At 37.7% G+C, this 27,261-nt stretch overlaps 1 protein-coding gene across 2 annotated transcripts in view; it reads right to left on the minus strand.

Annotated features, from left to right (window-relative positions):
* Positions 1-206: 206 nt before the first annotated feature.
* LOC121327386 (nuclear receptor subfamily 5 group A member 2-like) overlaps positions 207-27,261 on the minus strand; it is a 54,251-nt gene continuing 27,196 nt past the window's right edge. For both annotated transcript variants that reach the window (XM_041271401.1, XM_041271402.1), the window contains exons 7-8: positions 22,369-22,516; positions 207-3,269 (exon numbers count right to left, since the gene is read on the minus strand). In XM_041271401.1, the coding sequence (XP_041127335.1) occupies positions 3,022-3,269; positions 22,369-22,516 (396 nt within the window). In that variant the 3' untranslated portion in view covers positions 207-3,021. The remainder of the gene's footprint in view (positions 3,270-22,368; positions 22,517-27,261) is intronic.

The following is a 27,261-nucleotide window of genomic DNA, read 5'->3' on the forward strand; positions in this document are numbered from 1 at the left end:
CAAAGCGATGACAGTACATTACTAAACATATCTGTATTTCTTTGACATATACTGCAATATATTATTTTTCCGTATGTGTGAACACTTGTGCTGGCTTTCTTTTGAAATCATCCTGGCATTGACTTTCTTACAGAAAAGAAAAATTGTGTTCGTTGAGAGTCAAGGAATATTAAATAGTATCCTTACAAGCCACTTCTTAAAGGAACTACAAAGCCAACACCAATACACTGGGCATATATTTATTTATTGAAATACGGGGGAAAAATTCCATCAGTGTAAAGAAACTCTTGGCAAGAAATTATATGACAATGTGTCATTCCAGCAAGTACAGTCAGACCACTGAGCTAAGTATCTACACATTGAACAGGAGAGGAGTTGTTTGAATTCCAGGGCAGGTGCAGAATATTTGTAACTCAGAACATGTGGACAATACAGATTGTCTTGTTCATACGCGAAAATAGAAATACAAAATGATAGTCACAATAAGAAATCAGCTAAAGCCAAACATAATTTGGTGTTTGCTTTCCAGGAGGAATCATAACATCTTAAAGGTACAGTAGCTGGGACTGTTATTTCTGTAATGCACCAATGTGAAGAATAATCTACTGACAATAAAGCACACCAAAGTGATGCAATATAAATATTACTTATTTTAGGAATGTTGCCACTGGAAACAAAGACAAGAGACTGTTAACAAATTGAACAGGCCGATAATAAAGCTGTCATTCTGTATGACCTGCTTTTTGGTTTGTTTATGAATAGTGGTTTCTGTACATTACCTTAAAAGTGGCATACTCTCCTTTCTATCAAGAACATGTATACTATGTACAAATATTGGTGCATGTTCCTTTCCCCTGTACAAAATTAAGTTTGTTTGACAGTACTGGGAATTAGAAAAAAAATAAAATAAAAAGGAAAAAGGAAAAATTTTGGTTACCGTATAACTCGATTACATGGACAATTTAACCAGGGCATCTCTGACAAAAGACAAAGCTGAGCTGGTTAAGATCTCTGAAAACAGGTAATTGCTGATGGATTTGGGAACAGCACTGCTTTCCCAAAGTTCTGTAAGACACTGCCAGTATTCCTAACATTGGAAATCTGGAGTGCTGACACCAGGCTTAACTGGCTGAAGGGCCATGTCGCCATGCCACTTTGAAACATCTCACTGTTGTGATCTGTTCTATGTAGTGAGGCATCATTGAACTTGAGCAAACAGCATCTACAGTCTTTGGTATAGAATATGCAATGCACAGGACAAGTCTGAAGGGTAAGAATTAAGCTTTTTTAAAATTGCGTGTAGAAAAGAGACGCAACAGTAAGTGACATAATTTACAATAGATTTAAATATGGTAATTTTTCAAATTTACAGTTGTAAGATTAATAGGCATTTAATCAAATTATTATTTTTTAAGATCATTGCTATGTCCCTGAACTGCATTTAGCCACGGTCTTCAAAACATGCCACAGTAAACAAACATATTTGGCTTTGATATTCCTCGCTCTATCATTCATGAAACAGATAAACAATAAATTAGTATTATAATTGTCTAGTCGAAACTGTGATATACAATATAACCTTAAACTATTAAAATAACACAGCTAACAGTCCTACAAACATGAATAGTTGATACTGAAGAATACAATGTGTACAATCTCAGCATGTGATCATGTGACCAACAAATCAATTTAGTTTTACGTGAGATTCCTTTTTTTTTTATTTTAGTGTCTCACGACATAAATGTGTTGGTGAAAAAAAAAAAAAAAACTAATCAAAGAAACAAATAAAAAAAAATTAAGAAAATCATTGCTTTGCAATTTGCATCATCACAGTTCTCTCCCACAAGACCTAATATGTGTAAACACCTTTTGCATCTTCTGACTTTTACAACATTAATACTTTATATTCTTTTAACATATTTCAATTCACATCTGCACGGTTAGCTAGCATGGTAATGAAATAAGGCAAGACTCACATAACTGTGACATCACAAATTTATATAATACTGATATTAAAGTTTTATTTTCTTTTTGTTTTTTTTAACACCACACCTTGTTCTGCAGCAGGCTTTGGTCTAGTACTGACAGGGGCAGTAGTCCTATTTGTGGTCATGTGATGTCCACTGCTGCCTAGTTTTGTCTTGAGGTGTTGTGTAGCTGTTGTCAAATATTCATGAGACCCTGTTACCAAAAGGCCTTTAAATTGGTCTCACCCCTTTCAACTAATATCAATGATTCTGTTCTGGAGTAACCATAACATTTACACCTAAAAACAGAGAACAGTACCACCTCCTTGGCTGCCTTTGTTTTGTCATGGAGACTACTGTAAGATACATGTATCTCATATGCTTGTAAAATATGGCCCACATTGAGCCAGAAAAGGGAACACTGCCTGTTTAAAGTAACAAGAAACATCTGTATTTTTTTGGCTGCAGACAAATGTCTACAAAGGGTTCAAAGTGTTTATCAGTCTGTCCTTGCAGTTTCTGAAGGGCCTCCTATGTAGAGCTCTGTGGTCTGGATGGAGACAATGTACAGTGAAACAATGGAGCCCACCTTCAGATTCTTATCAGGTACTAATGTCAATAGCCATTAAGAAATGGTCTGACCACCAGAGTCCTGCATACCTTTTTATAAACATAGCAGGCATTTCCTCAGCTACAGAAAGCTGTGCTGTGCTTAGGCGTAAGTGCACAATTCCCTTCTACTGTATGTTCAAACTCACTTTGATCAGAATGATCTGTCCATTGTATCAGTAAGATCTGAGCTTTCTGAGTCTCTTTACTGAGGATGAGCAGCGATGAATCACACCGCTGTCATAAAATTGGTGGCACCCTGATATCTGCATGTCAAGGGTCCCAGAAATTATGTGTCTCTAGCATCTGCAAAAAACCCCCACAAAAAACAAAAAAAACAGACATGGTTTGCTTGATGCACCACAGTTGCTGAGGGGGTATCTCAGAGGACTTGGTTGGGTTGGGAGGAGCGGTTGGAAACCATGTTGGGTGATGGAGGTGAAGCTCAGGCTCGTTTTGCGTGCAGCATCTCTATTAGCAGGTTGTTGCAGGGCACGTCTCCATTCAGGTGCTTGTAGTAGAGGTACTCCTCAGCCTGCATGCTGATTGCACGGATCTCAGGCAACCGAAGCAGAAGCTGCCCGAACTTGTCTGTTTGTTGAGGGTAGTTGCACATTATATAGTCCAGCAGAGCTGCGTTGACTTGCTCCTGAACACTCTCCACCAGATGGAAGCTCTCCAGATTTTTCACATCTAAGATTACAGGAAGCACACTTGTTAGCACAGTATTATACACCAATCTCCTCCAGACTGTATGATTAAAGACTTTATTGATGTGGTGTTAATTAAATTCAAATAGATCCATACAGTGTTCACTCTATTTACTGGAGGAACTCATTTCTCAAAACATTTCCCCCCACCTAAAACGGTAATTGAATTGGACCCTAGATTGTACACTGCAGTTCTGTAATTGGTGTCATTTCATGACTCTAGATTCTATTAAGAAGCAAAAATGGTTTAAGTGACTGCAGATATCTGAAATCTAACAATTCTATGATATGTACCATATATGCTTTACAATACTGTGTATGCACAGATTTAAAGAAATAATATTTAATTACCTAATTTATTATCAAATGAAAAGAAGTGATACCCTAATGTGATGTGATCAAGCTGCTGATGTACTAGAAAATGTATTTAAATGTATCTCTTTAAATATTAAAGCAGCTCAATGTTTTTTTCATAACACTACACCTGTTTAATTAACTTTTATTCTAATAGGGTTTTCTCATATACACCTATTTCCAGAATAATTTAAGAATTATCTAGCAGACCAAAAGGTGAAGACTCTTTATCCTACAGGATTAACGCTTAAACATGACTAAAGATGTTGCAGTCTAAGATATGGCAATCTAATGAATCCCTGGTGTCGCCCTTTATTTAATCTGGCATAGACGGTGCTGCATATGATCTTTTATTAATTCTTTTAACCCCAGGTTAAATTTGTGTTGGGAAGCCCTATGCAGTTAATTCTAATCAAAGCTGACAGGGTTCCTGTTTTTGTTTGACACTTCCTAATGATTCTGAAAGACCTGCCTGGCCAGCGCTAATGAACCATCTGGCACACTCCAGTGGCTCCCCAAATAATCAGCCCAACCAGCATCTCCAGGAGAAAAGAAAATACATCAGTGACTAATGAGTTTTGGAAAATGAAAAATGAAAATGAAAAAATAGTCCTTTCACAAAGGGTATATAGTATAGGGTGGCGCCTTAGGACCTCCATGTGACACATTTGGACATGCAGTGAGTGAGTATATATATATATATATATATATATATATATATATGCTCGTATCGCGACACACAGTGCTCGCTCGCAATAACGCGGGTCTCGGGGGACACACAATATGAGCGTTATAACCGAACAGTGTTATAAACCTAAGCATAAAGCAAAAAAGCACCATGTTATCAACGCTACATCTTAAAAAAAAAGGCAACATTCCCACTCATGAATCATTTTAATTAGCAGTTTTTAAACTATAAATAGGTTGGCTAAATGATGGCGGGAGTTCAAATCAAAGTGACAGACAAGCAAACCAAGTATGAGAAGGACAGCGGGTCGGGAGAGGGGAAGAGGGAATGGGCTTGCCCCGGGTTCGGCTGCCGGAGTGGGGCTGAAGCGAAGCTGAAGTGTCTCGTCTCCCGGAGAAAGCTGCAGCTCCTCTCGCAGCAAAAAAGTAAATACATTAGGAACGATAACCACGTAATCGGCCTAATATTTATTTAGTTATAAAATGAATGCTGAATAAGATGTCTGTGTTATAAAGTGCCAACGCAGCTTTTCTTCAGTTCAGATACTGTATCAAAAGGGAGAGACAGAAATGGAAGTTAGACTGAGAAGTTGTTTACAGTTTGAACACCGGTACTTTATTTACTGTAGAAATATTGCATGAATCACTAGTATAGGGAATTGGAGGACATGCTGCAGGAGCGTTATATCCGAGGTGTGTTATAACCGAGAGCCTTATAGCAAGGGAGCACTGTATATTGTAACGATCTTGGTTCCTGCAGGCAGGGTTTCTCACAGGTCAGTCTTGAGCATAAACTGCCCATTGCACCAAATAGTGTCTTATGGTGTGGTTTTGGTTTTGGTGGTTGAAAGTCACATAGTTAGGCTGACCTTTTCTAAGTTAAATGCAGCCTGTGACTAGAACAGCTCAGGATAACAAAGAAAGGTCAGTACATCTAGTAACCCCAGAAAGTATATTGCTTCCTGTAAGCTTGGTGATGTCAGTCGACAACCTCAGAAAACACTGTAAATGTGTTACTAAGCCTATAAAAGTACACGATTGTGCTTCTGATCACTATAAATCACATGGTTATACCAATTTAAAGTTACATTTACATTATGATGATTTGTTACTGTGTGAAATTTTTCAAACCGTGAGGAGATTGCACTGGCCACTTGCTAGATAACGTAAGCCAAGGTAATGAATCAGGCTGCTCATGTAGTAGTCTCTTGGTTTATGGCTCTTGGGATATACTATCCAATTGGGACTTCTTTACCAATAACATTTGATCTCAATGCTAAATCAAACAACCTACGTAAACACTGTAAACTCTTGTTTCCCTGCACATTAATTATCTACAAAGTGAACTCCTGTTTACTCACGGCAACCAAATCTCCACCTCTGAATAGAGGTCTTCACGGGTCTAAATTATTCAACCGATTAATTAATTAACCGATTATTAATCAACCGTTAATCAACCGATCACGAACCGACAATTATTTACCAGACGCAATGTAAAATTCTTGTTATTAGTCCCGTATCGACCTGGCCCAAAAAAACAGTGGAACCCTTTTCCTTTCACCCGCTTAGTATATGCACTGAGAGATACAGTATTAAAGCAGGGTTTTTTTCTCCCAGTCAACCTGGAAATCTGGCTGAACTACAATGATTATTCCATCATGAACCTACACAGAGGACTATAAAATTAAATATATAATATGTTTGATACAAAGATACAAAGATAAATACATTATCTGAAAATCAAATGAACTGAAGTATGATCTCATAAATGCGTGATTTTATTACAAACTTAACACAAGAGCAAATGGAAAAAAATTGTGTTTTGCAAAACTTATTTTCCTTCTTTGTCCACAATAATAATAATTATAAACACATAATTTCCACACCGCAGACTTGCATTTTTGTGTGAGTTTTGTTCAAGAAATTCATTTTTCTTAAGTTTTTCTTTCAAATCCATTACTGCAACTTTTAAGAATGATCTAAAAGAAACCCCTTTGATATGCGTCATGTGTCTGTTGCTGCGCTCTGCAAGCCATGTCATGTGCTACTGGGGGAAAGCCAGGAATTAGAAACAATGAATTTTAGTACCAAAGAGAGGCTCTTTAATAGTAATCAACAGTTAGTGTATTACTGAGTACACTAAATCGGACCCGACCTGACCCGAGTGTTGCGTGACAATTGTGCACCCGATAACCCGTTCAGTACGGGTAGACCTGTGAAGACGTCTACCTCTGAACTTTTTCATGTTACAAAATCCAAAAACGTCCTGCAAATGAAAACTATTAAACATTTTTAAGACATCTCTAATACCAGATGTCTGATTCATTTTCTGTATCTTTGTGTATCTCTCCTGTAACTTCAGTTATGAATGATACAGTTGCACAGAGGTTTCCAGGGGACCTTATATAAATGGTATACACTCAACAGTTAAGCCTTTTTTTAAAAATTGTAGTTGATAACAAAAACACTTAATTCTAGCCAGTGGCACTGGAACAATTTTTAAAGTGGGGGTGCTCAAAGCCATTGAACAAAACTGTAACCCCTGTATATGATAGAAGCCATGCAAAGCCAAGGGGATGCTACCGCACCCCCAGAACCCCTAGTTCCTGCGCCCTAGATTCTAGCCACTATGTCCAGAATAATCCTGTTCTGGATATGTCAAGCAAGAAATGTATCTTTTTATTATTTTTTTATGTTTTACAAGGAATATGCAATCTACTATAATACAAGCTTAACAGATATGCTTTTTTATTAACTTCATAACATTTTAGCTCCAATTGCTACTTAAAAACCATGAAAACACTGATAATCTTATTATTACTTACTTTCAAAAACATGCTTTGCCAGTCAATGTTATTAGAGCTTTAGAATGATCCCAAATGTACACATTTTGCCACTGCTTTTATAAAGATTCAATATAAATGATATACTGTACTGTATTTTTTACTTCTCTTGTCAACTGACTGCACACGTCAAACAAGCTTGTTAATCATTAATTACAGCAAATATTGCAATGTACTGTGGCCTAAAGTGAATTATACTAAAATTATGCAAGTCATTGTCTACAGAGATACATTAATAAAGACATTACAGAACTGCTTTATCTATATCAGTGCTCATTTTTATTTGTTTAAATTCAGTCTTGTTTCCCCACTAGAAATATACTGTATTTTTTATTCAGAACAAATGGAAAGAATTACTGTGCTAAATCGGTTTCCCTAGTTCACAAACGCACATGTATCTATGTAATCTGAGCAATTCAATGTAATGCACTCTATGGAATTCAATTTGAGCACAAGAATGTATCACGTTAATCAGTTTAATGCTCTTTTGTATCTTCAAAGAAGAAATGATAGTTTCCTATTGTAATCCGTATTTCCATAATAATTCATATTTTGAGCTTTATTTGGTTTGTGACAACATAATCCTCTGAGAAACAATAATACAATAACAACAACCCATTGTCAACTTTACTAAATCATGTAAATGATAATGTACAATGAAACTATTAGATGTTTCTGAGGCTATTTTGGGATGAGGTGGCACCCTAAAACTACAAAGATTTTCATGCCATGTGCATTATTGTGAAAACTTGTTTGAGTGAATGTGTTAAAATGTGTTATTGCTGTGGGAAAGAAAACACAGGAGTTTGATCATGTCTCTAATACATTTTGAAAATGGTATTATCATCCATGACTGCTATCCACAGAGAAAAGCGGGTTATAGCTTATACAGCAAATAACAATTTTGTATCTCTACATTATTCACTCAGGGACTAATTATCAACTTTTTACATGAAACAGCCTCTATGTGAGCACACAGAGGGGTGGTGTGCATTTCTACATCACGGCTGAAAAGTAAACCCCTAGGTCTTGTTGAATATATTGTTCATTTGCCTAGTTATTGCAGCATCCCAAACTATAGAGTAGAATATGTACAATATAAATGTTTTCTTTTTAACTAGAAAGAGTTTTAAAATCCCCAATTGCAAGCAAAGGAATGGTGTTTCTACGGAGGGCAAACATGCATTTTTCCATCTCCAAACTTTTCTTTCTTTTTTTTCTCTCATGAACATGTTGTTTCGTAATTCAAGATGTGATTCAAAATGTGACTTCTTAAACTCATTTAAAAAGGGATTTCTAATTCCTCTCAAACTTCCCCGATAAATAACGTAAGCCATCTTTTTTGACCTTTCAAGACAGAATGCAGAAAATTCTTTATGACTAAAATATTCATAATTTTTTAATAGCATTTAGTTTTAAAATATCTATCCACACATTTTATGTTTTACAGAACTTTTACCCACACTAAATAGTTTTCCTTTGACACGAACGTACAAAATTATGACCAATTTCTTATGTTATATACACGTTCAATGGTAAAGAGTTTTGACTAACAAAATCTGTGAAATGTAGCTTACACAGAAAAATACCTTTTACCACCTTTTACCATATGTTACGATGCTGACAATCCTTTGAATCTACAATAAAAAAATCACATAGTTAAAAAAGGTTGAGAACCTGAGCTGCAGAGCGTGGTCATCCTTTTGCTGAGCAGCACCAATGAGAGCAGCCGCTTTGTGTGTCTTTGTGTGCAGTCTGAGTATGACACTATTTCAGGGTTTCAGCTACTAAATCCCTATGCTAGTCTTGCTGCAGATTTAATAGGAAATGCTTTTAAAATGCACCGTTTACCCCCACCCCACATACTTTCACAGATTAAAGAGGCGCTGTATAAAGGTATGTATTAATGCTGAAGTATGTGGCAAGTTTCCGGCAGCAGCTTTTTGCAGGGCTTTTAAGTACAGGAGACAATTTTATGTTCTATTGTAATCCGGTGAGTTGTGAGACTTGATGAACAGGCTCCTAGCTGACACAAATCTGTTAAAGGGCATTGTATAACTCTTTATGGGGGCAATAAAATATATTTTCCTCTCTGTTAAATACTCATTGTATTAAGCAGTACCTGCACCCTTGTGTGACAGAATTAAAGCCAATTGCTTGCATATCTCATATTGTCAGGGAGCAATGTCCTACAGGTTATTGCTGATGAATACACACAAGATAATACACCCTCGGAATTCACAAGTCCAATATTTGAACTCTAAAACGAACACGTGAGGCTAACTGGTCAATAAAATTTCTTGTATAAAAGATAAAATGCCCAGTAAGGAAAATTGAGAACTGTATTTAGGATTACATGGATAGAATTCAAATACTTAGGAATCTAATATAGCTGCTGACACACTAAAGCATATTCTCAATTTACAAGATGCAATTATATTTATGTGTTCCTCTGTTTTTATCCTTAATATAAAAATGCTGACAAATCAAAGTTAAAGAAAAAAAAGCAAAACCGAATGGATAAATTAAAAATGGCAATGTATAAAAATATAGTGGTCTGATTTTAGAAATATAGTGTATAAACAAGTTTATGAAAAAAAAAGCATTCTGCTAGATTTCAAAAAAATTGAGACGGTAACAACCTACTGGATAAAGTTGTGTTATCTTAGATGTTTTTTATGATCGATGATTAATAAGGCACAGAAAACTGATCTCACCAAAGTAGGGTGACCCACTTTGCAAGAAGTCCTGCTTCATTGTTCACATATGTCTAACATATAGTAGCTCATCGATCACTTATTTTCTTACAGTACCTGGTAGAAGCAAGGCAGCTGGTATTTGAATACAGTGTTTAACTGGAGAGGGATTTCTGTTTAAACTCTGTTTTGAAATTATTTTAAGAAAAGAATGTAAAGACCGATGTTCAGAACTACAGTACGCTCCCCTGGTACTCTTACATACTGCAGTTACAAAGCGGACTGGTGACCTAAGTGTTTCTTGGGGTTCCAAACTGTGTGCGTGAGTCAGTGGTTTATTTTAAATAAACTGCTACAGAGTTTTGTCCGTGTGTCAGAATAAAGGATGAAGGCTCAATTTGCTTGCCTGGTCTGTCTGGACTGTGGGCAAGCTGGTGGGTTAAAATGAAAGAGAATTAAACAGGAACATCCAGTTGGGGATATATTAAATCAAATTTAAGCTCCAGTTGTTGTGCTAAGCATGTAGTGGAAGTGTAATGTAGCCTCAGGACAAGTCCACTTTTTCAGCAATTCGAATAAAGGGCAAAAGTGCCTCAGGTATAATGAAATTTACAAGAGAAGCTCACACAAACATTTCTTGTTACAAATGCTAGCTGAAAGGCACACTCTGCTCCCCGAGTTGAGAAATATATTTACATCTATTTATTCTTTTGTTACCGAGACGTATTATTAACGGTTGTGCGTCAAGCTTGGGAAAGCAGAGCAATAGTGTAGGTGATACAGTATCAGGACATTTGAACAGGACATTTCATAACCCTCAATGTTCTACATGTAGCTATGTTTATCTGGAGGTATGTCCTTGCAGAAACATTCAAATTAAAATCAAATAAGTAAAGTATATAAAATAAAAACACAATGCAAATGAACTGGTACTGATACAGCCTGTGTGTCAGCAGGGATTACATGAAAGAAAATAGAGCAAGTTTCTAGAAGTACTCTGATATTTCACGTATGATTAATATACATCTACAGTAATTCCCCTAAGAAGAAATGCAATAACACAGTTACAGTTGGATATCCTGGTAGCATAGGTCACCCAAACCCTGAGACTTATAACAATTACCCTAAACCTAACCCAAGGCTGAACCTGGCTTTTTCACACAGAAGCAGTAGATTCATTGGTTTCTACTCGTCTGGTCAGTGCTGTCTGAAAAAAAGACTACATTCCTGGCTGATAGTGGATTTAGTGTATATGGATAAAATTGGACCTTCAACACCAGTCACAGCCAGCAGGTACTTACAAAGGAAGCCCTTTTTTAAACAGTAGTGCTTAACGATGAGTGATGTACAGTACAACTGAGCACTCTGTTACACCATACCTTACCTTTAACCCTGATGAGGTTAAGCTTTAATCCCTACTTAACTACAGTGCTCCCTTGCTATAAGGCTCTTGGTTAGAATGCATCTCAGATATAATGCTCCTACAGCATGTCCCCCAATTCCCTATACTAGTGATTCATGCAATATTTCTACAGTAAATACAGTACCGGTGTTCAAACTGTAAACAACTTCTCAGTCTAACTTCCATTTCTGTCTGTCCCTTTTGATACAGTACCTGAACTGAAGAAATGCTGCGCTGGCACTTTATAACACAGACATCTTATTCAGCATTCATTTTATAACTAAATAAATATTAGCTCTATTACATGGTTATATTTCCTAATGTATTTACTTTTTTGCTTCGAGAGGTTCTGCTGCTTCCTCCGGGAGACGAGACCCTTCAGCTTCGCTTCATCCCCTCTCCCATCCCACTTTCCTTCTTGCACTTGGTTTGCTTGTCTGTCGCTTTGAACTGAACTCTGACCGCCATTTAGCCAACCTGTTTATAGTTTAAAAACGGCTAATTAAAATGATCCACGACAGTGAATGTCACCTTTTTTTTTTACATGGTACTTTATGCATGGTTAATTCACGGAAAGTAAAATTTTTGCTTCACTAGACGTGCATTATTGTATTTTAGTCAGAAGGGTATTATGTGTCCTGTGGCGCCCCCCTCCCCTGTTTATAATGCTCTTTGGCTCATATTGTGTTTCCCCCGAGACCCACGTTATAGGAAGCACTGTATTAGGAACTATGCTGGTTTGCATTAAGTTTTCAGAAATTATTTTATACGTGTGCAAGCTGGGCGAGTATGGGGAGATGTTTAGGATAAAGTGACAGGAAATCATTTGGGGGTCAAGTATCCCCTCTTCATAAAAAAATCCTGGAGCAGCAGAAAACTCACCCGCAGTGGAAAGTGTTCAGCTAATGAGGTCAATAAAGGCAAGTTCCCATCGACTTATTCTTTTTTGTTGTTTTTTTTGGACACATCTGAATGAATAATTTATCAGTGAGCCTGGGGATGTATATTTTGTGTGTGAAGGACAGGTAATCCATAGCGTATATTTTCTTTTCGCATCTCGAAGTTGTTTTTTCATTTCATTTTATGATGATGAGCAGTGGTACTGCTGATGAAAGAAACTGGACATAATTTACATTTACCATTGAAGTGTCCACTGTATCATCAGCAATGGCAAGTTATGGTGTTTCCAGCTTACATTTGTTATCCAATGCTGCATGTCACTCACCCTACTAAGATTCCAAGACAGACATAATCTATTTTTTAAAAAGTGCCTTTATAATTTAAACATAGAAAGGTAGGTATAAAGGAAAAAAGTCTGGAGCCATCACATATATTGTCAAGTGATGTACATATAAAATGGTTGTCAAGCAGTCATTGTAGCAAGCAGGAGTGTTTCCTTAAATACACTCTATTGTTTCCATGGGGAGGGGAAGATTCAAAGAGCACCTGTTACTAAAAGGCTAATGTTTTAATCATAGTAAGTTTCATCTTTCTGCTCCATATGTTCTTTCTGTCTTATGATTCTGTTATTCATGGGACTGGTAATATGAAACATGCTTATATATTGACCAACTTTCTCAAAAAAATGTAGACACCTACCTTCAAATATTAATCTGCAGTGAACCTGCAGTGGAAATACTTTAAGTCTGTTGCTTTAAGTAAGGTTGCTGGATTACAAGTACACTTCTTGACTGGCTATGACATATCTGAAAAGCATATTAATATTTGGGGTATTGATGGCTTACAGTTAGTCGACATGGACCTTCAATACAGTATATACAGTGCCTATAGTAAGTATTCACCCCACTTGGATGTTTTCACAGTTTGTTGTGTTACAACCTGAAATCTTGATGCATTTTAATTATTTTTTTCCTTTGATTTACACAACCTACTCAACACTTTGAAGAGGCAAGATAATTTTTATAGATAAGTATTCACCCCACTGAGTCAATACTTGGTATAATCACCTTTGGCAACAATTACAGCTGTGAGTCTTTTGGGGTAAGTCTCTGCCAGGTTTGCACATCTGGATCGTGCAATATTCGCCCATTCTTCTTGGCAAAATTGTTAAAACTCTGTCAAGTTGGATGAAGATCGTTGGTGGACAGCAATTTTCAAGTCTTGTCACAGATTCTCAATCAGATTCAAGTCCGGGCTTTGACTGGGCCACTCTAGGACATTCACTTTCTTGTTTTTAAGCCACTCCAGTGTCGCTTTGGCTGTGTGCTTGGGGTCACTGTCCTGCTGAAAGGTGAATCTCTCTACCAGTCTTAGGTCTTTTGAGGTGAAGCAGGTTTTCCTCAAGGATTTGCCTGTATTTAGCTCCATCCATTTTGCCCTCTACCCTGACAAGCTTCCCAGACCCTGCCGATGAAAAGCATCCACATAGCATGATGCTGCCAGCACCATGCTTCACAGTAGGGAGACATAACGCTTTGCATTTAGTTCAATTTTTGTTTCATCAGACGACAGAATCTTTTGCCACATCTTTTCAGAGTCTCCCACATGGCTTTTTGCAAATTCCAAGCAGGATTTTACATGGGCTTTTTTTCAGAAACAGCTTCCTTCTTGCCACTCTTCCATACAGGCCAGATTTGTGGAGTACCTCAGCTATTGTCGACACATGGACAGTTTCTCCCATCTCAGCCATGGAACGCTGTAGGTCTTTCAGAGTTGTCATTGGCCTCTTGGTGGCTTCTCTGACCAATGCCCTTCTTACCCGTGAGTTTGGGAGGACGGCTGTGCTCTGTGCCCTTCCAAAATTTTATCCAGGAGTTGTTTTGAAAGCTCCTTGGTCTTCATAGTACTATCTTTGCTTTGAATGCACGGTCCAACTGTGGGACCTTACAGAGGCAGATGTATTTAATCTGAAATCATGTGAACCACTTTTATTGCACACAGATGGACTCCATTTAACTTATCGTGTGAATTCTGAAGGCAGTTGGTTGCACCTGAGCTTATTTAGGAGTGTCATAGCAAAGGGGGTGAATACTTATCTAATGAAGACTTTTCAGGTTTTTGTTTTTAACTGATTTTTTTTTTCACCCTTCCCCCACCAACCCATTTTTTTTACACATTGAAAGTGTTGAGTAGGTTGTGTAAATCAAAGGAAAAAAAATCCCATTTAAATGCATCAAGAGTTCAGGTTGTAACACAACAAGCTGTGAAAACTTCCAAGGGGTGAATACTTCCTATAGGCACTGTATGGCAAACTCTCTGGCAGTGCAATAGGATGTCCCTGTTCCATTTCTCTACTTATTCCTTGAACAGCAGTTTACAGATGGCCCCAGCACAGAAATCCTTCTGTAGGATCGATAATGAAATGACAGGGTTTTTTTATGTAGAGGTTGTGCAACTCCTTATCTCTGTTTGTGTGCGATGTTTAAATAAGCCAGGGCACAAACTGATCAAAAGAAACCCGACAGTAGCCATTGCTCTTTCACTGTTATGATAATTCACCCTGTCATTCACTTGGTAGGAGGAAGCTACGACTGACACATAAGACACTTATTACACTTATTTTGTATCACCACCCCTGTGCTCCTCACTGGATTGGGAGGTCTCTACAGGGCTGGTTTGACAAGCCTTCCTTCTCATCTGCAGTTGGCTTTAACTCTACTTTGAGGCTATGGCATGCCCTCCTAGGTAACGCTGTGTCTCTATATTACTGAGACAATCCTGGTACCCATTTATAGTATACAGTATTGGGCTACTTGTGACAGTACGTGTATGTAAATTACTTTAAACATAACTACCAGTCCTAACCAAGGCTGACAAGTAAATTAAGGCTTTATATTTGAATACCCAGCCTTGCGTAAGTCTTCCATCCTTGAAAGATTATTTTCCACTATATTGTTTCTGCACATATAGCGGTCTCCTAGAACATGCGTCTGAGGACCGAACTACTGGTAGAAATTGATATTTACATTGTAAGCATCAGTAATTTGAAAAGGCAGGTAACTACAGCGCTTCTTAGCTCTGAATAATAAGCAGCGAGCAAGGTGCTAGCATAGCATGGCAATCCACACTTTTTGCACTTGGTAATAAAAGTTCATTATTGATTTTCCTGTAGCTGCTTGTAACTCTTATTGTTGATACATCCATAGCTGAAGGAAAGCACGGTGTTTCACAGGAGGCTGAGAATGTCAAAATACAGGATACCCAGACAGTAAATCACAGAATTATCCCTGGAATCGATAACACAGTTACAGCAAGTGTCCAACAGCTTTCCATGAAACCGGAAAGTGCTGGAGGAGCAGGACACTTGTGAAGCAACGTCCTGTTCTCAATAATGCCGTCCCTTTTCAAGATGAATTCAGGTTTTTTAACTGAGTTAACTTGATCTAAACTAAAGCTTTACTCTTTTAACTTTATAGCTCGTTTAGGTTATTTATTTGTTTCAGCTGAAAAAAGTAGCTCTAGATAAACTGTTAGGTGGAAGAGTTTATAACAAGATTTGAAATAGTATTTTGCAAAAGCATTTCAGAATGATACAGATAGCAAATTGAAACTGAGTAATTTATATGCAGTATAACAAGGATGCCCGTGAGATATAAGTAGATACTGAAATGATGCATAATAAGGGAAAATTAAAGTAGCCAGCCATTAGTTAACTTGCTTTCCATTTTGAAACATCACTGTACAAAACATAATTTTGCTATCCTAGCTTTAAACATTATTCTCAAGGTTAATCTACATAATGTTATGAAATAAGTAATACCTGATGCTCCTGCTAGAACTAAACAAGATGGAATTCATATCTGTATACCTGGGTAAACTATAATGGCTTGAGGTCAGGGTATTTTCACCTCTGGCATTCAGTGGGGCTCAGATATAATCAAAGGATCCTGCTATAGTACCAGATTACTCTGACTCATTTGTGAGATCTGGACCGTTTAAGCCATCATAATGAAAACCTTTTTGGCTCCATAAAATGTAACTCTTATAGTAACAAAACTATTTAGTTTGTGCAATGTAAGCTGAATAGTATGCTTAAAACCTGTACCAAATTACATATGACCTACTTATTCTATACCAGCTACAGTACAGTCCATGAAAAACAAAACAAAAGCTTCTGCACCACAATACAGAGTGGCTGTAAAGTATTGTGTCTGTAGAACACAATCACACCTTCCTCATGACAAATGCTCAGCACTGAAAAGTTATTCCACAACATGGTTCTGCAGCCATATTATATACATAGTATGCTGTGCATCCTTAATCTTGATTTTCAGCCTCAAATAAGCTGTATTCTACTACAGTAAATAACCAGGAGAATTAAATTTAGCCTTGACCATTGCAAAGTTGTTTTGGTCAGTGTCCCTGGTCCCAAAGATTGAGGTCAAACAGTTTCTCTCATTTTGAATGCCTTATATTTCTTTTATTTCCTTCAGATCCATGACGTTTGATGATAGTCAACGAGTTATGTGCTCCCAATGCACAGCCAGACTCCCCCACGCTGTTTTATGTGTGTATTGATTATACTTAAACCCCAAACTTTGAGATGACTTATAGCCAGTCACTGCCAAACTGCTTTGCTCACTAGAAAAACCTAGTCCTATTACCTTGCATTTAATTAAGACGTAGCGGCAGTTTTATGCACCATTATTTGCTCCAGCCTGGTCTCAGAGGCGTAAATATTGAGCCGTCGCAAATCTTGAATGCTAATCAATCCCGAGCGAATTTCAAATGATTATTCTCAGATGCATACATTACCCAACTCCCTTGCACATTATGAAGATACGGGCATTGATTTTGACAAGTGAAAAACACATTCCTTCCAAATTAGGTTATCATATCTGGGAATTTAAATCTGAAAAAAAAAAAAACCAACAGAAACAACAATTTCAAGCTTGTTGTTTCAGCATATCAGCAAGTGACCCTTTGTGCGGAGGGGCAGGAGCTCAACAAAGTGTGAAAGAAATACTAATAGAAAAGCAAGGCTTGTTACGCTGAGGGCTTGACTAACTCCCTTGCCAAATGAAATCATGTAAGTGAAGCAAATTTTAAATTAGGCTATTGGTACCAATAGCAAGTGGATGGGCAGTGTTGCGTGATACACTCCCGTCAAAGATTCCGTCATTTCCTCTGTCGGCAAGAAAACCATGTATGCAGATGAGCCCAGCTCATTGCTCGCTTGCGGTGCGCGGGCCACTGGTTCGCGCCCAGCCTTTGCCCTGTTACGCAAGCACAAAAATTATTTTGGGGTTCCTTCATTTTGAGCAGTGCTGCGCTGTTTGACATATTGCTGTTTTAAAACCATAAGAAACTAAGTAAACAAGCAAAACAAAAACAAAAAAATCTGCTGATGTCTTTATTGGCAGAGTTGCCCCCCTTCCCATGTAACAGGATGATACTGGAGTGAATAGTGTTAAGGCAAAATAATTCCAGTTCGTGTTTTGAAAGCAGCACAGGGTTGATCAGTTTCAGTCCTGCTTCCAAATATGTCATCCGTAGGGAGCATTTAAAAAGCTGGCCTTGATTTCTTTGCCTGTTCACTGCTGACTGGTTGTGACGACGCTGCTTTTTCTTCAATTGCACATGACAGCGCCTGACCCTTCAGTGGTGGGGTTACGTCAAGTTCCACAGACTCAATATTTAACCTTACTAATCTGGAATACTGAGTAGCATGTCTGTTTGTTATTCCTGGCTATAAAATAAAGGTTGAACACATCCTCTCCACACAATTCAACACGAAAGCAATGTAGCTTCAACAAGCAACGCTGGGTCTGTGGCCTGGTAGAATTGTACACTCCGTTTTTGATTGAAGACTGTTTGGTGCAATAAGTAAATGACCATCTTGTACCTTCAAGTTCGAACATTGAGTGTGTATGTGTGTGTGTGTGTGTTTGCAAGTGTGTGTGTGTGTTTTTCTGTGTGTGTTTGAAAGTCAATAGCTGCTCTGCAATTATTTGCCCATTGATAAAACCTTCAGGTTTAAAAGGTAGAATATTTGTTTATGTCCTGACAGTGAAGAGAATGGGGTTCCATTTGTTCTCTGTCTGTGCTGACTTCATGTACTGTTCAAAGACAAGTTGCTGTGTGCAGGCCAGATAATGCCTAGCCTCCTCTTTATTGGCACTTGGCTTTACAAACTGCCCCTCACTTGTGGACACTGAGGGATCATTGAGAAGTCAGTGTGCTGCAGAACATGGAACAGCAATAAAACACAAGATACATCATCCAAAGGAAATGCTGCTTTGATTCCCTTTAAAATGACTCATTTATAAAGTTGAGAAATGTGGAAAACTTCCTCAAGGGTGCAAGACTGAACTCAGGCAGACATTGATCCTGGCCTCTGTAGTGGAAGTGACATCATTCAAATATTTGATTTAACTACTGCAGGAGCCCCAGTTGAAGCCACCAACCGCAATGTCCCAAGAGACACAACGCTACGCACAGAATCATTTTTAACTTCTATTGGTACTGTATTTGACATTGTTCTCCAAATTTTCTTTTTTTGTTGTTGTTTTGCTTCTGCTGTTCTATGGCAGTGTGTGTTGTTTTTTTTTATAGAGGCGCGCATTCAAGTTTAACAATATTAAAACAAACTGATATGATGTTTTGGCAGGGTAAACCCCGCCCCTGTGCGTATTTTGTATTTGTTGTATTATGATTTAAATGTATTGTTTAGTGTTTAACACATGATGTGTGCTATTATTGTTTTACAGCCTGGATGGGTTTAAAATCCCTCCTAGCTAAAACTTTGCATAATGTGGCCATCTCCCAAATGAATGAAGTAATTACCAATTGGGAGATGGCCACATATATAAAAGCGAAGCAGCCGCTCCTGTTGAGTTGATGAGAGTTTCGAGAAAGGAAGCTGAGAGACAGTAAGAGTTATAAAACTAAAAACAATTGCTAATCATACCAATTTATGCTTGCTTTAATTATTGTGTGTTTTGTTTTAGCCATCGAGCCGTTTTGTTTGGGTTTGGTGTTATGTTTACTGCTTCGTTCAACCCTTTTATTTAATACATATGTGCACTAGCGCTTCATACCACAGTACTGAGTCTGTCTATTTCACCACCAAACAGGCCCTCTTCTTTTTTAAATATTTTAAATCAATAATTCTACAAAAACATCAGAACCTTAAGTTTAAAATATTAATTGAAAGAAAAACAGCCATAAATGCAAGCAGCACATTCATGCATTTGAATATTTATTTACACATTGCTATGCCAACATTACTCTAGAAATTACTTAAAAACCTATATTCTAATTGTACTGATACAGTAAATTAATTATATACTGTTTGCTTAGGCACAAAACTGCATGGCAGAAATGATAATCTGTATGTGTCAAATCTCTAGAATTAGTTTTCCCATTGAAAAACACAATATAAAGGTCTGCACTGCAGGCCAGAATTTAGCCGGAGGTCAAGTATATCCCTCAGGAGCATGTTTCATTATGAATATTGTTTCCAACAAATAATTTAGATTACCCACGCCAAATTAAACAAAATAATACACATATTAATCTGTCCAAGAGCAGATTATTTTTTCTTTAACAGAAGCCAGGGGGTCTGACATTGAATCATGTTCATTAGCCAACTTGAGATTTTTGCAAGCCCATCAGAACGGAAACACAATTGTCAGAGATAAAAAAAAAATGAAAAGCTTAATTAGATACTTGTGTACCAGTAAGGACTTAATGTATTTTAAGCTTTTAAGCACTCTGTTTTGTAGCATTCCCCAGAGGCTGCACTACCACAGACAGCAGGCCATTGAAAACACTTGTTGACAATCAATATTCTTAGCCATGGGCTATTGAAACTTTAAGTCATGCGCACCTATGCTTTTGTACTCTATTCTTGAATTTGGAGGTAACTATTAGATAACGCCCTTGCAGAATAAGAAGCCAGAACTAATATGGGTGATCAGTGAAAGGCTCCAGTAGAAGAAGCAATTTTAATTTAACTCTAAAGTGTAGAATTGTATTTTTTTTTATTCTTTGTACTACATTCATGTGTAATAGATGTTCATTGTATGTACTGCACCTAAAACACACATGTGGATATATGAGTAAGTGTAGACAAGAAAGATACTGTGAATACCAATGAAAAAATATAAAAAATTGGCAAAAAACAAAACAAAACAAAAAAAAACCCACTCAAACAATTTTAAGAGCTTTTTCCCCACTAAATGAACGGAACCAACACAAGTAAATAAATAAATAAATAACAGAGATTGAACGATAAGAGGAAGCTAAGGTAGAATCCTGTTTCCATGGAGCCAGTAAATACATTCTCTAAGTACTCATTTCTGGTCTCAAAACATGTAATGAGTGACTCATACATTCTACTCAATGTTTTTTTTTTTTTTTTTCATGAGCACAGGTTTGTTCACTTTACTACTAATATTGCTTTGTTTGAAAAACTACGTGCACTCTGATCATTGATGGAGCAATGTTCAACTAATAATACCACATGAAAGCATGCCCAGTATACTCTCCACATTCGCTTAGGAAAATGTACTTGCACCTTTAACTGAATATTCCTTAGTATAACGTATACTTTATACTAAGGAATGTTTAGTTAAAGGGGGCACATAAAATAAGTAAAAATGTGGAAAACATAAAAAAAAGCTGAGAAAACAGTGAACCAAGGCTATTCTCAGAAACAACCTGACTGACAAGGACGGTGGTGATACAGTTGGAGCTGCTGAAAGTATGCAGGGTTAACAGGTGGGGCCTCTCCTATCTATATAGTATCTCAAATTACAATTGTTAAAATAGCTAAGTTGTATAATATTGAGCATACTGTTACCATGTCATGTTTTCAGTGAATTGATTTTCTTTAAAATGATTATAATTGTATTGCTTCAACTATAAGGGACAGTCGTTTTATGAATTCAATCAACACTAAGTAGCCTTTAAGTGTCACCATTTCACACAAGCTATGGAGTAAATCGAATTGGGCCCTGAGACACAAAGGGTGTGATGATCTAAATCAGTATTTCTCAACCTTTTTCACAACAATGACCGTGAAGGATCAGCTGAGCTTAGTCATCACCCCCTTGCCACAGAAAATAATAAAAATTAAGAATTATTGCTGATTAACAATTCCGTTTAATTAACATCAATTATGAACTAAATTACAGAGAAATAATTTATAAAACGACACAGTTATTAAACCCCAGTAATTGGTATTATCAACATATAGATACATAGTACATACTTTGTGTCCTATTATGGAATATTGTCGACATATGTTCTTTGCTTGCGCCATTGTGTGGAAAACAATAAGAATAAACTGTGAAATTCAGATGTGCACCATAACATGGCAACAGGCATAAATGAAACGGCCGCTTCATTCTGATTGGACCATAATAAATTTGCATGACAAACCGGATAGCACCACTGGCGGTGACATTGCTGCGTAGCAACACACATTTCTTTCTTAATGTGGACACAATCTTATAGTGCACAAGTCAGTGAGTACATCACTGGCACATTGTGTGTAAGTAGTTAATTAATATTTTGAAATAAAAGTTTCCTTAATTTTAAATAAGGAAACACAACGGCCCACTTTTTTAAAGCTAAAACACCCCCCCCCCTCCCGCACCCTTGGATATAAATGCCACCCCCTATGGCTTCAGAATGCCCCTTGGGGGGGACGATATCGCCCCGTTGAGAAACACTGATCTAAATCGTCTGGTTTGGGCTAAGTAAGTATCTGCTTTTTGTTTAGCTGTAAGACTCTCATTCATGATAATAAAGGTAAACATTACTAAGCAGTAACACTAAAGATAAATAGATATAGAAGTAGCCAAACACAACTCCTTTTATATTACGTCATAAACATTAAAACGCTTCAAGCATTGATAAAGACTTCTTGCTGAAATGTTGACTGCATATTGTAATGAATGCGTATACACAGTACTGTCAAGTGTTGTCTCCCAGCCAGTGTAATTCATAGATGTATTATAACAAACCTCTACTGTTGTATGTTAGGTCCTCATAGTATTGTGTGTATAAAGTAGAAGTGCAAGTAAAAGTGATTGGCGTTCCAGCATTCTATTTGAGCTGTTGTGTTCAAGAGAATTTTAAGCATCACAAACTGTCCATTCGCAGACTTTTTGGGCTTCAGCTTCAACTCACCTAGGCTGAAGAGCACAAGGAACTTGAGGCACACAAACTCGCGCTGGTCGAGCTGGAGGGATCGCAGCTTGGCAACAAGCTCCTGTGCGTGGCTCATGAGGTTATTCAGAGTAGCACCCGCCTGGGACGCGATCACTGAATAATCCACCTGAACAAGACAGACAGAAAGGTAGGGAGGGAAAATAAGAGACTACTGTTGACATGACATTTCTAAATACAGGTCAGAATAGGCTTTGCTTAAGTTACTGATTGAAGTGCATTGATTATGTGACTGATTACAGTGCACCTTCTAAACTGACATTTATAAAGCAATTATTTTTAGCCTGCCATCTAAGCCAAGCTATTTAATATCTTTATATAATTTATAAATACTGTATACATCTTCCCTTCAAAAATGTTATGTGCAGTGTAGCGTACACTTAAACATAGACTCTATTTAGTTTGGACTGGCTCTTTAATTATTAACCAAAATGTTAATGTTCTTTGTCTCTGGCTTCTATACAGGCTAAAGGCAGATTACCAAAATGGAGATCATGTTAGTAGTTATGTGGATACAGAGTGGACAATAAAAAGAACAAGCAGAAACAACTTTGTGGCAGTATTCCTGCTGTCTGCTGCATACAGAGTATGTTTATCCAGTGTCTTTCTACAGCCCCTGCAATTTTCATCTGCAGGGACATCTTGCCTGTACATTGTATATATGATCACCTCAGAATGGAGCGAAATGAAGCAATAGCAGCAGCAGGAGCAGCATAATCAAGATCAAATAAACAGAGGCTTTGCGTTTTTGTCTTTCTTCTCCTGGACACTCACGCTATCCGTGAGGGGGAATCTTAGCAGGCCCTCTGAGCTCCCAGGACCCCGACAGCAGGCCTCTTGCAGGCCCCGTGGCCCACAGATACTCTTTCAGGTGCACTTAATATCTGCAGCAACAGCATATTTGTCTGGGAGGCAAGTCCTTAGCTGCCACTCACTGTAAGCAGGCCATATTAAATTTTTATATTTATTGACAATTCATTACCATAATTGACTGCACTAGGGTTTCTGGAAGAAGGCAGACTGCTGCCTCCTAAGCACAAGAATGGGTCCCCCGAGCAGGATTTGCAATTAAAAACAAGGCAGATTGGAATTTATTTATTGTGTAAATATGATGAGTGGAATTTTTTAGCTTGGGCTGGAGAATTTGAGATGCACACTGGCTCTTTATTTTAGTTTTTTTAAGGGAGTAAAAAATTGTGAGTCAGTGAAAAGCAGACCCCCAAAGGTGTCAATCAATTTACATAAAATCAGCTGTGCATGAAATAACTTCAATGAGCAGCCTTCATTCTCTCTTCCACTGCAGGACCAAAATAACTGCTTTAGAGCACGGAAAATAATGTTACACTCATAGTCAGGATTTGGTTAATGACCAACAAAAATAACCATTTTGCGATTTGAGCACTGACAAATTATCAAAGAATGAAATTAAAGGTTATTTCGGTGACTGAGCAAATTATTTTGCTCCAGTTGCGAAATGGAAAATATCAAACAAGCAAAGAGCGAAGCACAAAAGAAATAGCAGCTTCTTCTGTCTTTTAGTAAAGCGATATAATCAAACTGCAAAATGTGCTTTGAGCAAATGGACAGTTCCCGATCAGATTTTAAAAATGCAGCTCAATCTGCGATTAGCAATTAATTGTGGGGTGTTAAAAATGGGCATCAAGTGAAATGCAAATGTTTTAATACAATATTTTTTTTTATTGAATGAACATAAAGGCAGTAAACTATATTTATAAGATACAGATCATTGATTCATTATTTATGGAGGCCCCTATTTATTATTTATGCAGGAAGTTAACCCACTGAGATCTTGGCCTCATTCACAAGGGGGTCATGTTAAGTAATTTAGAAGGATAGTGACCCCAAACATTAAACTTCAAGCGAGTTTGAAACAAGGTTCGTAATGTTCTCATCTTGTTATTTAGAAAATACAGTTTTAGAGAAAAAAATAACACTACTGAGAATTGATTTTTTATTCAAATTGTAGCGATCTCAGTTAACGCAGACAGACGCATCACACAGGGCGAGGCAATCCACACACAGGTGGAAGGCGAGCACGAACCCAGGACCTCTTGCACTGAAACATAGTACCGATACCGCTGCACAAAAGAACCAGCTCGCCCTGTGTGATGCGCCTGCCTGTGTTAACCGAGATCGCTATATTGGTGTCAGACGTGGATGTAGGTACCCTGGTAAGCAAGTCCGGGGCGGACTTGACTCTAGCAGGGTAGAGTGTAGAGTGCATCGGGGAAGGCAGTAGCAGGGCTAATGAAGACATAAGCCCAATATACGCTCCTTGAAAAGGAGCCTGTGTTTTTGTACAGCGGTATCAGTGCTATGCTTTAGTGCAAGAGGTCCCGGGTTCATGCCCACCTTCCGCCTGTGTGTGGATTGCCTTGCCCTGTGTGATGTGCCTGCCTGTGTTAACAAAGATCACTAAAACATTATAAGACTACTGTCTACAATATTTAAACTGCAAAATCATACAGCAATCCACGTTTGTCTAATCATTTTTTTAAGCAAAAGACAAAAAGTATACTTACTAAACGTTTATAATATTCTTATAAATCGACCACTTTTTAGAAAAAAAGGTTTTGCAGACCCGATCAGAACCAGAGTGGCACGTCTGTGGAATAAAGCTGGAGACTGCTTTCTGACCACAAAAAAAGCCTTCTTAAATGTTTTTATCTTTGAACTTACAAATCGTTGGATTTATTTTTTCAAGGCTTGATGCTGTGGCATTTAGAATTACACTAAACTCCCTTACACACACAGAAGCACTTCTTCGCTTGACAAAAATGAAGCCTTGCTTTGCCTCAGAAGCAGCTGCTGCTGTACCAGGAGAAAGTCTGTACGACTGTATCCTGCAGCAGAACGAAGACTGAATAAGCTGTCTCTTATTTTGTGTTTCTGTTCTTTGCTGGTTTGGTATTTGACATTTAGCAATTTGATTATATCGCTTTACTCAAAGACCGAAGAAGTTGAAGAACGCAATCTTCTTTTGCGTTTCATTCTTCGCTTGTTTGATATTTTCCATGTAAGAAAAGCCACAAATTCAATTCAGAAATTTGTATATGAATTATTGATTTTATTTTGTATTACTGCAACATACTAAAAATAAACCTGTGGTGAACCAGCATTCCCTGATGTAAAATATGGATGAATGTATTTAATTGGTTATCCTGGTCAAAAAAAAAATCTTGCAAAACCAATATTAATTACCACCACCCATACCAGTCCAAATAGAAAAATTAGGGGCTTCATCTGAGTTTGTTAACAGAAACTGGCCCCTATGTACTGCAGTAAGCCTTATGAAGCTCCCTTATGCTCCCGTTCAATTGTACTCCACTATATCTACTGTGTACTCTTAGAAGAGTAGATTGTTCATTGTCTTGATAAAGCCCAGTAAATACCGCCCATTGATTTAATGTTAATGTAGAAACACATATTGAATTTCCTGCAGAGAAGTCTATTGCCATGCACTGTAGAATTGTCTGCTAAGGGTTTCAAGATGAAAAGATTTTGATCGAAAGTTCCTCCAGTAACGTTGTACTAATCCGATTTCCAATATAGATCACCAGAAATTTTTCTAAGGTTTGCTTCAGCACTGCTACAGGCTAGCAAAGAGGATTTGTGTCGATGGCATGTTTGACTGGCGCTCATTGGGTGTAATGTTTCGCTTCACTTTTCAGCTAATCCAGTTCTGTGTATAATGCAATTCCACAATGAGGAATATAGCAGAATGTTCAGTCACACTTCTGACAGCCTGCCTGCACATTCCCTCCAAGGAACCTCATAATATTTAGATTGAAACACAAGTCAAATGAAAACAAAGGCAGCGTTTCTGAGGTTATCTGAGCAGCCTGCCCCTTCTCTGGTACACAGTAAAACTGCTCATCTGTGTAATCTTGCACTAATTGATCATTTGTGTTCTATAAATACCATAAGGTAGTTTTAGGTAACTGCTCCCTTTTTTTTCTCTTTTTTTTTGATGAATTGTATGTTGCAAGATTACTGTTGCTCCTTACCTACAGTAAAATAATAGAAGACAATGCACAGGTCGAGAGAGTGCCCTACTCCCTCCAGACCGCACAACACCAGCTGTTCATTAATGAATATGCAAATGGTGAAATATTCCCCTCTCCGCTACTGCCCTGCATCACAAAGCCTTGCTTGCTCATATTCCTCAGTCTGTGTTTTTTAATCATACGCAGATAAAGAGGGGACTGCGGACTAGAAATGGAGTTATATGTAATTTAATCGGGTCTTTTGGTAGAGAGGAGAAAAGATGACGAGAGTTGGGGAAATGAAATGACTCTTACTGTATTAAACATACTGAGTGAAGGGGGGGCAGGGGGGGGGGTTAGACAGCAATACATACGCTATTTCGAGTCTTGGGTATAGGTGTAACTCAATTACTCAGTGCAGGTCACTAAATGAAATGTATAGCATGTAAAGGGAATATGTAGAATATGTACTGTTTGTACAGGGTGTTTGAACGAATGCATTTCTGCAAGTCTTCCAAAGACCCCTTAAAATGACCTGGAAACTTACAATACATCCCAATAGGTGTGTTTTAACAATGTCAATAGTCTTAGAATTCTTAAGATTTTTTTTTTTTATAAACCATCTTCAACGTTGTTTAACCTGCAGTATGAAGCCTCTACATACAATCGATTAGAGGTATTTGGTTATGTGAGGTTGGGTCAATACAAGCCCTACAGAGAGTCAGTATGTACTGCACATTTGTGCCAATGGACTTGGTCTGAACTTGCAAATTAAAAAGTTTTGTAATCTGATATCTTGGGTGTCTGTTCCAGGAATGTAATCAACAGCAGGCTTCCCATCCAGATG

The sequence above is a fragment of the Polyodon spathula genome, chromosome 14 (genome assembly GCF_017654505.1).
Source record: "Polyodon spathula isolate WHYD16114869_AA chromosome 14, ASM1765450v1, whole genome shotgun sequence".
Taxonomy (NCBI): domain Eukaryota; kingdom Metazoa; phylum Chordata; class Actinopteri; order Acipenseriformes; family Polyodontidae; genus Polyodon; species Polyodon spathula.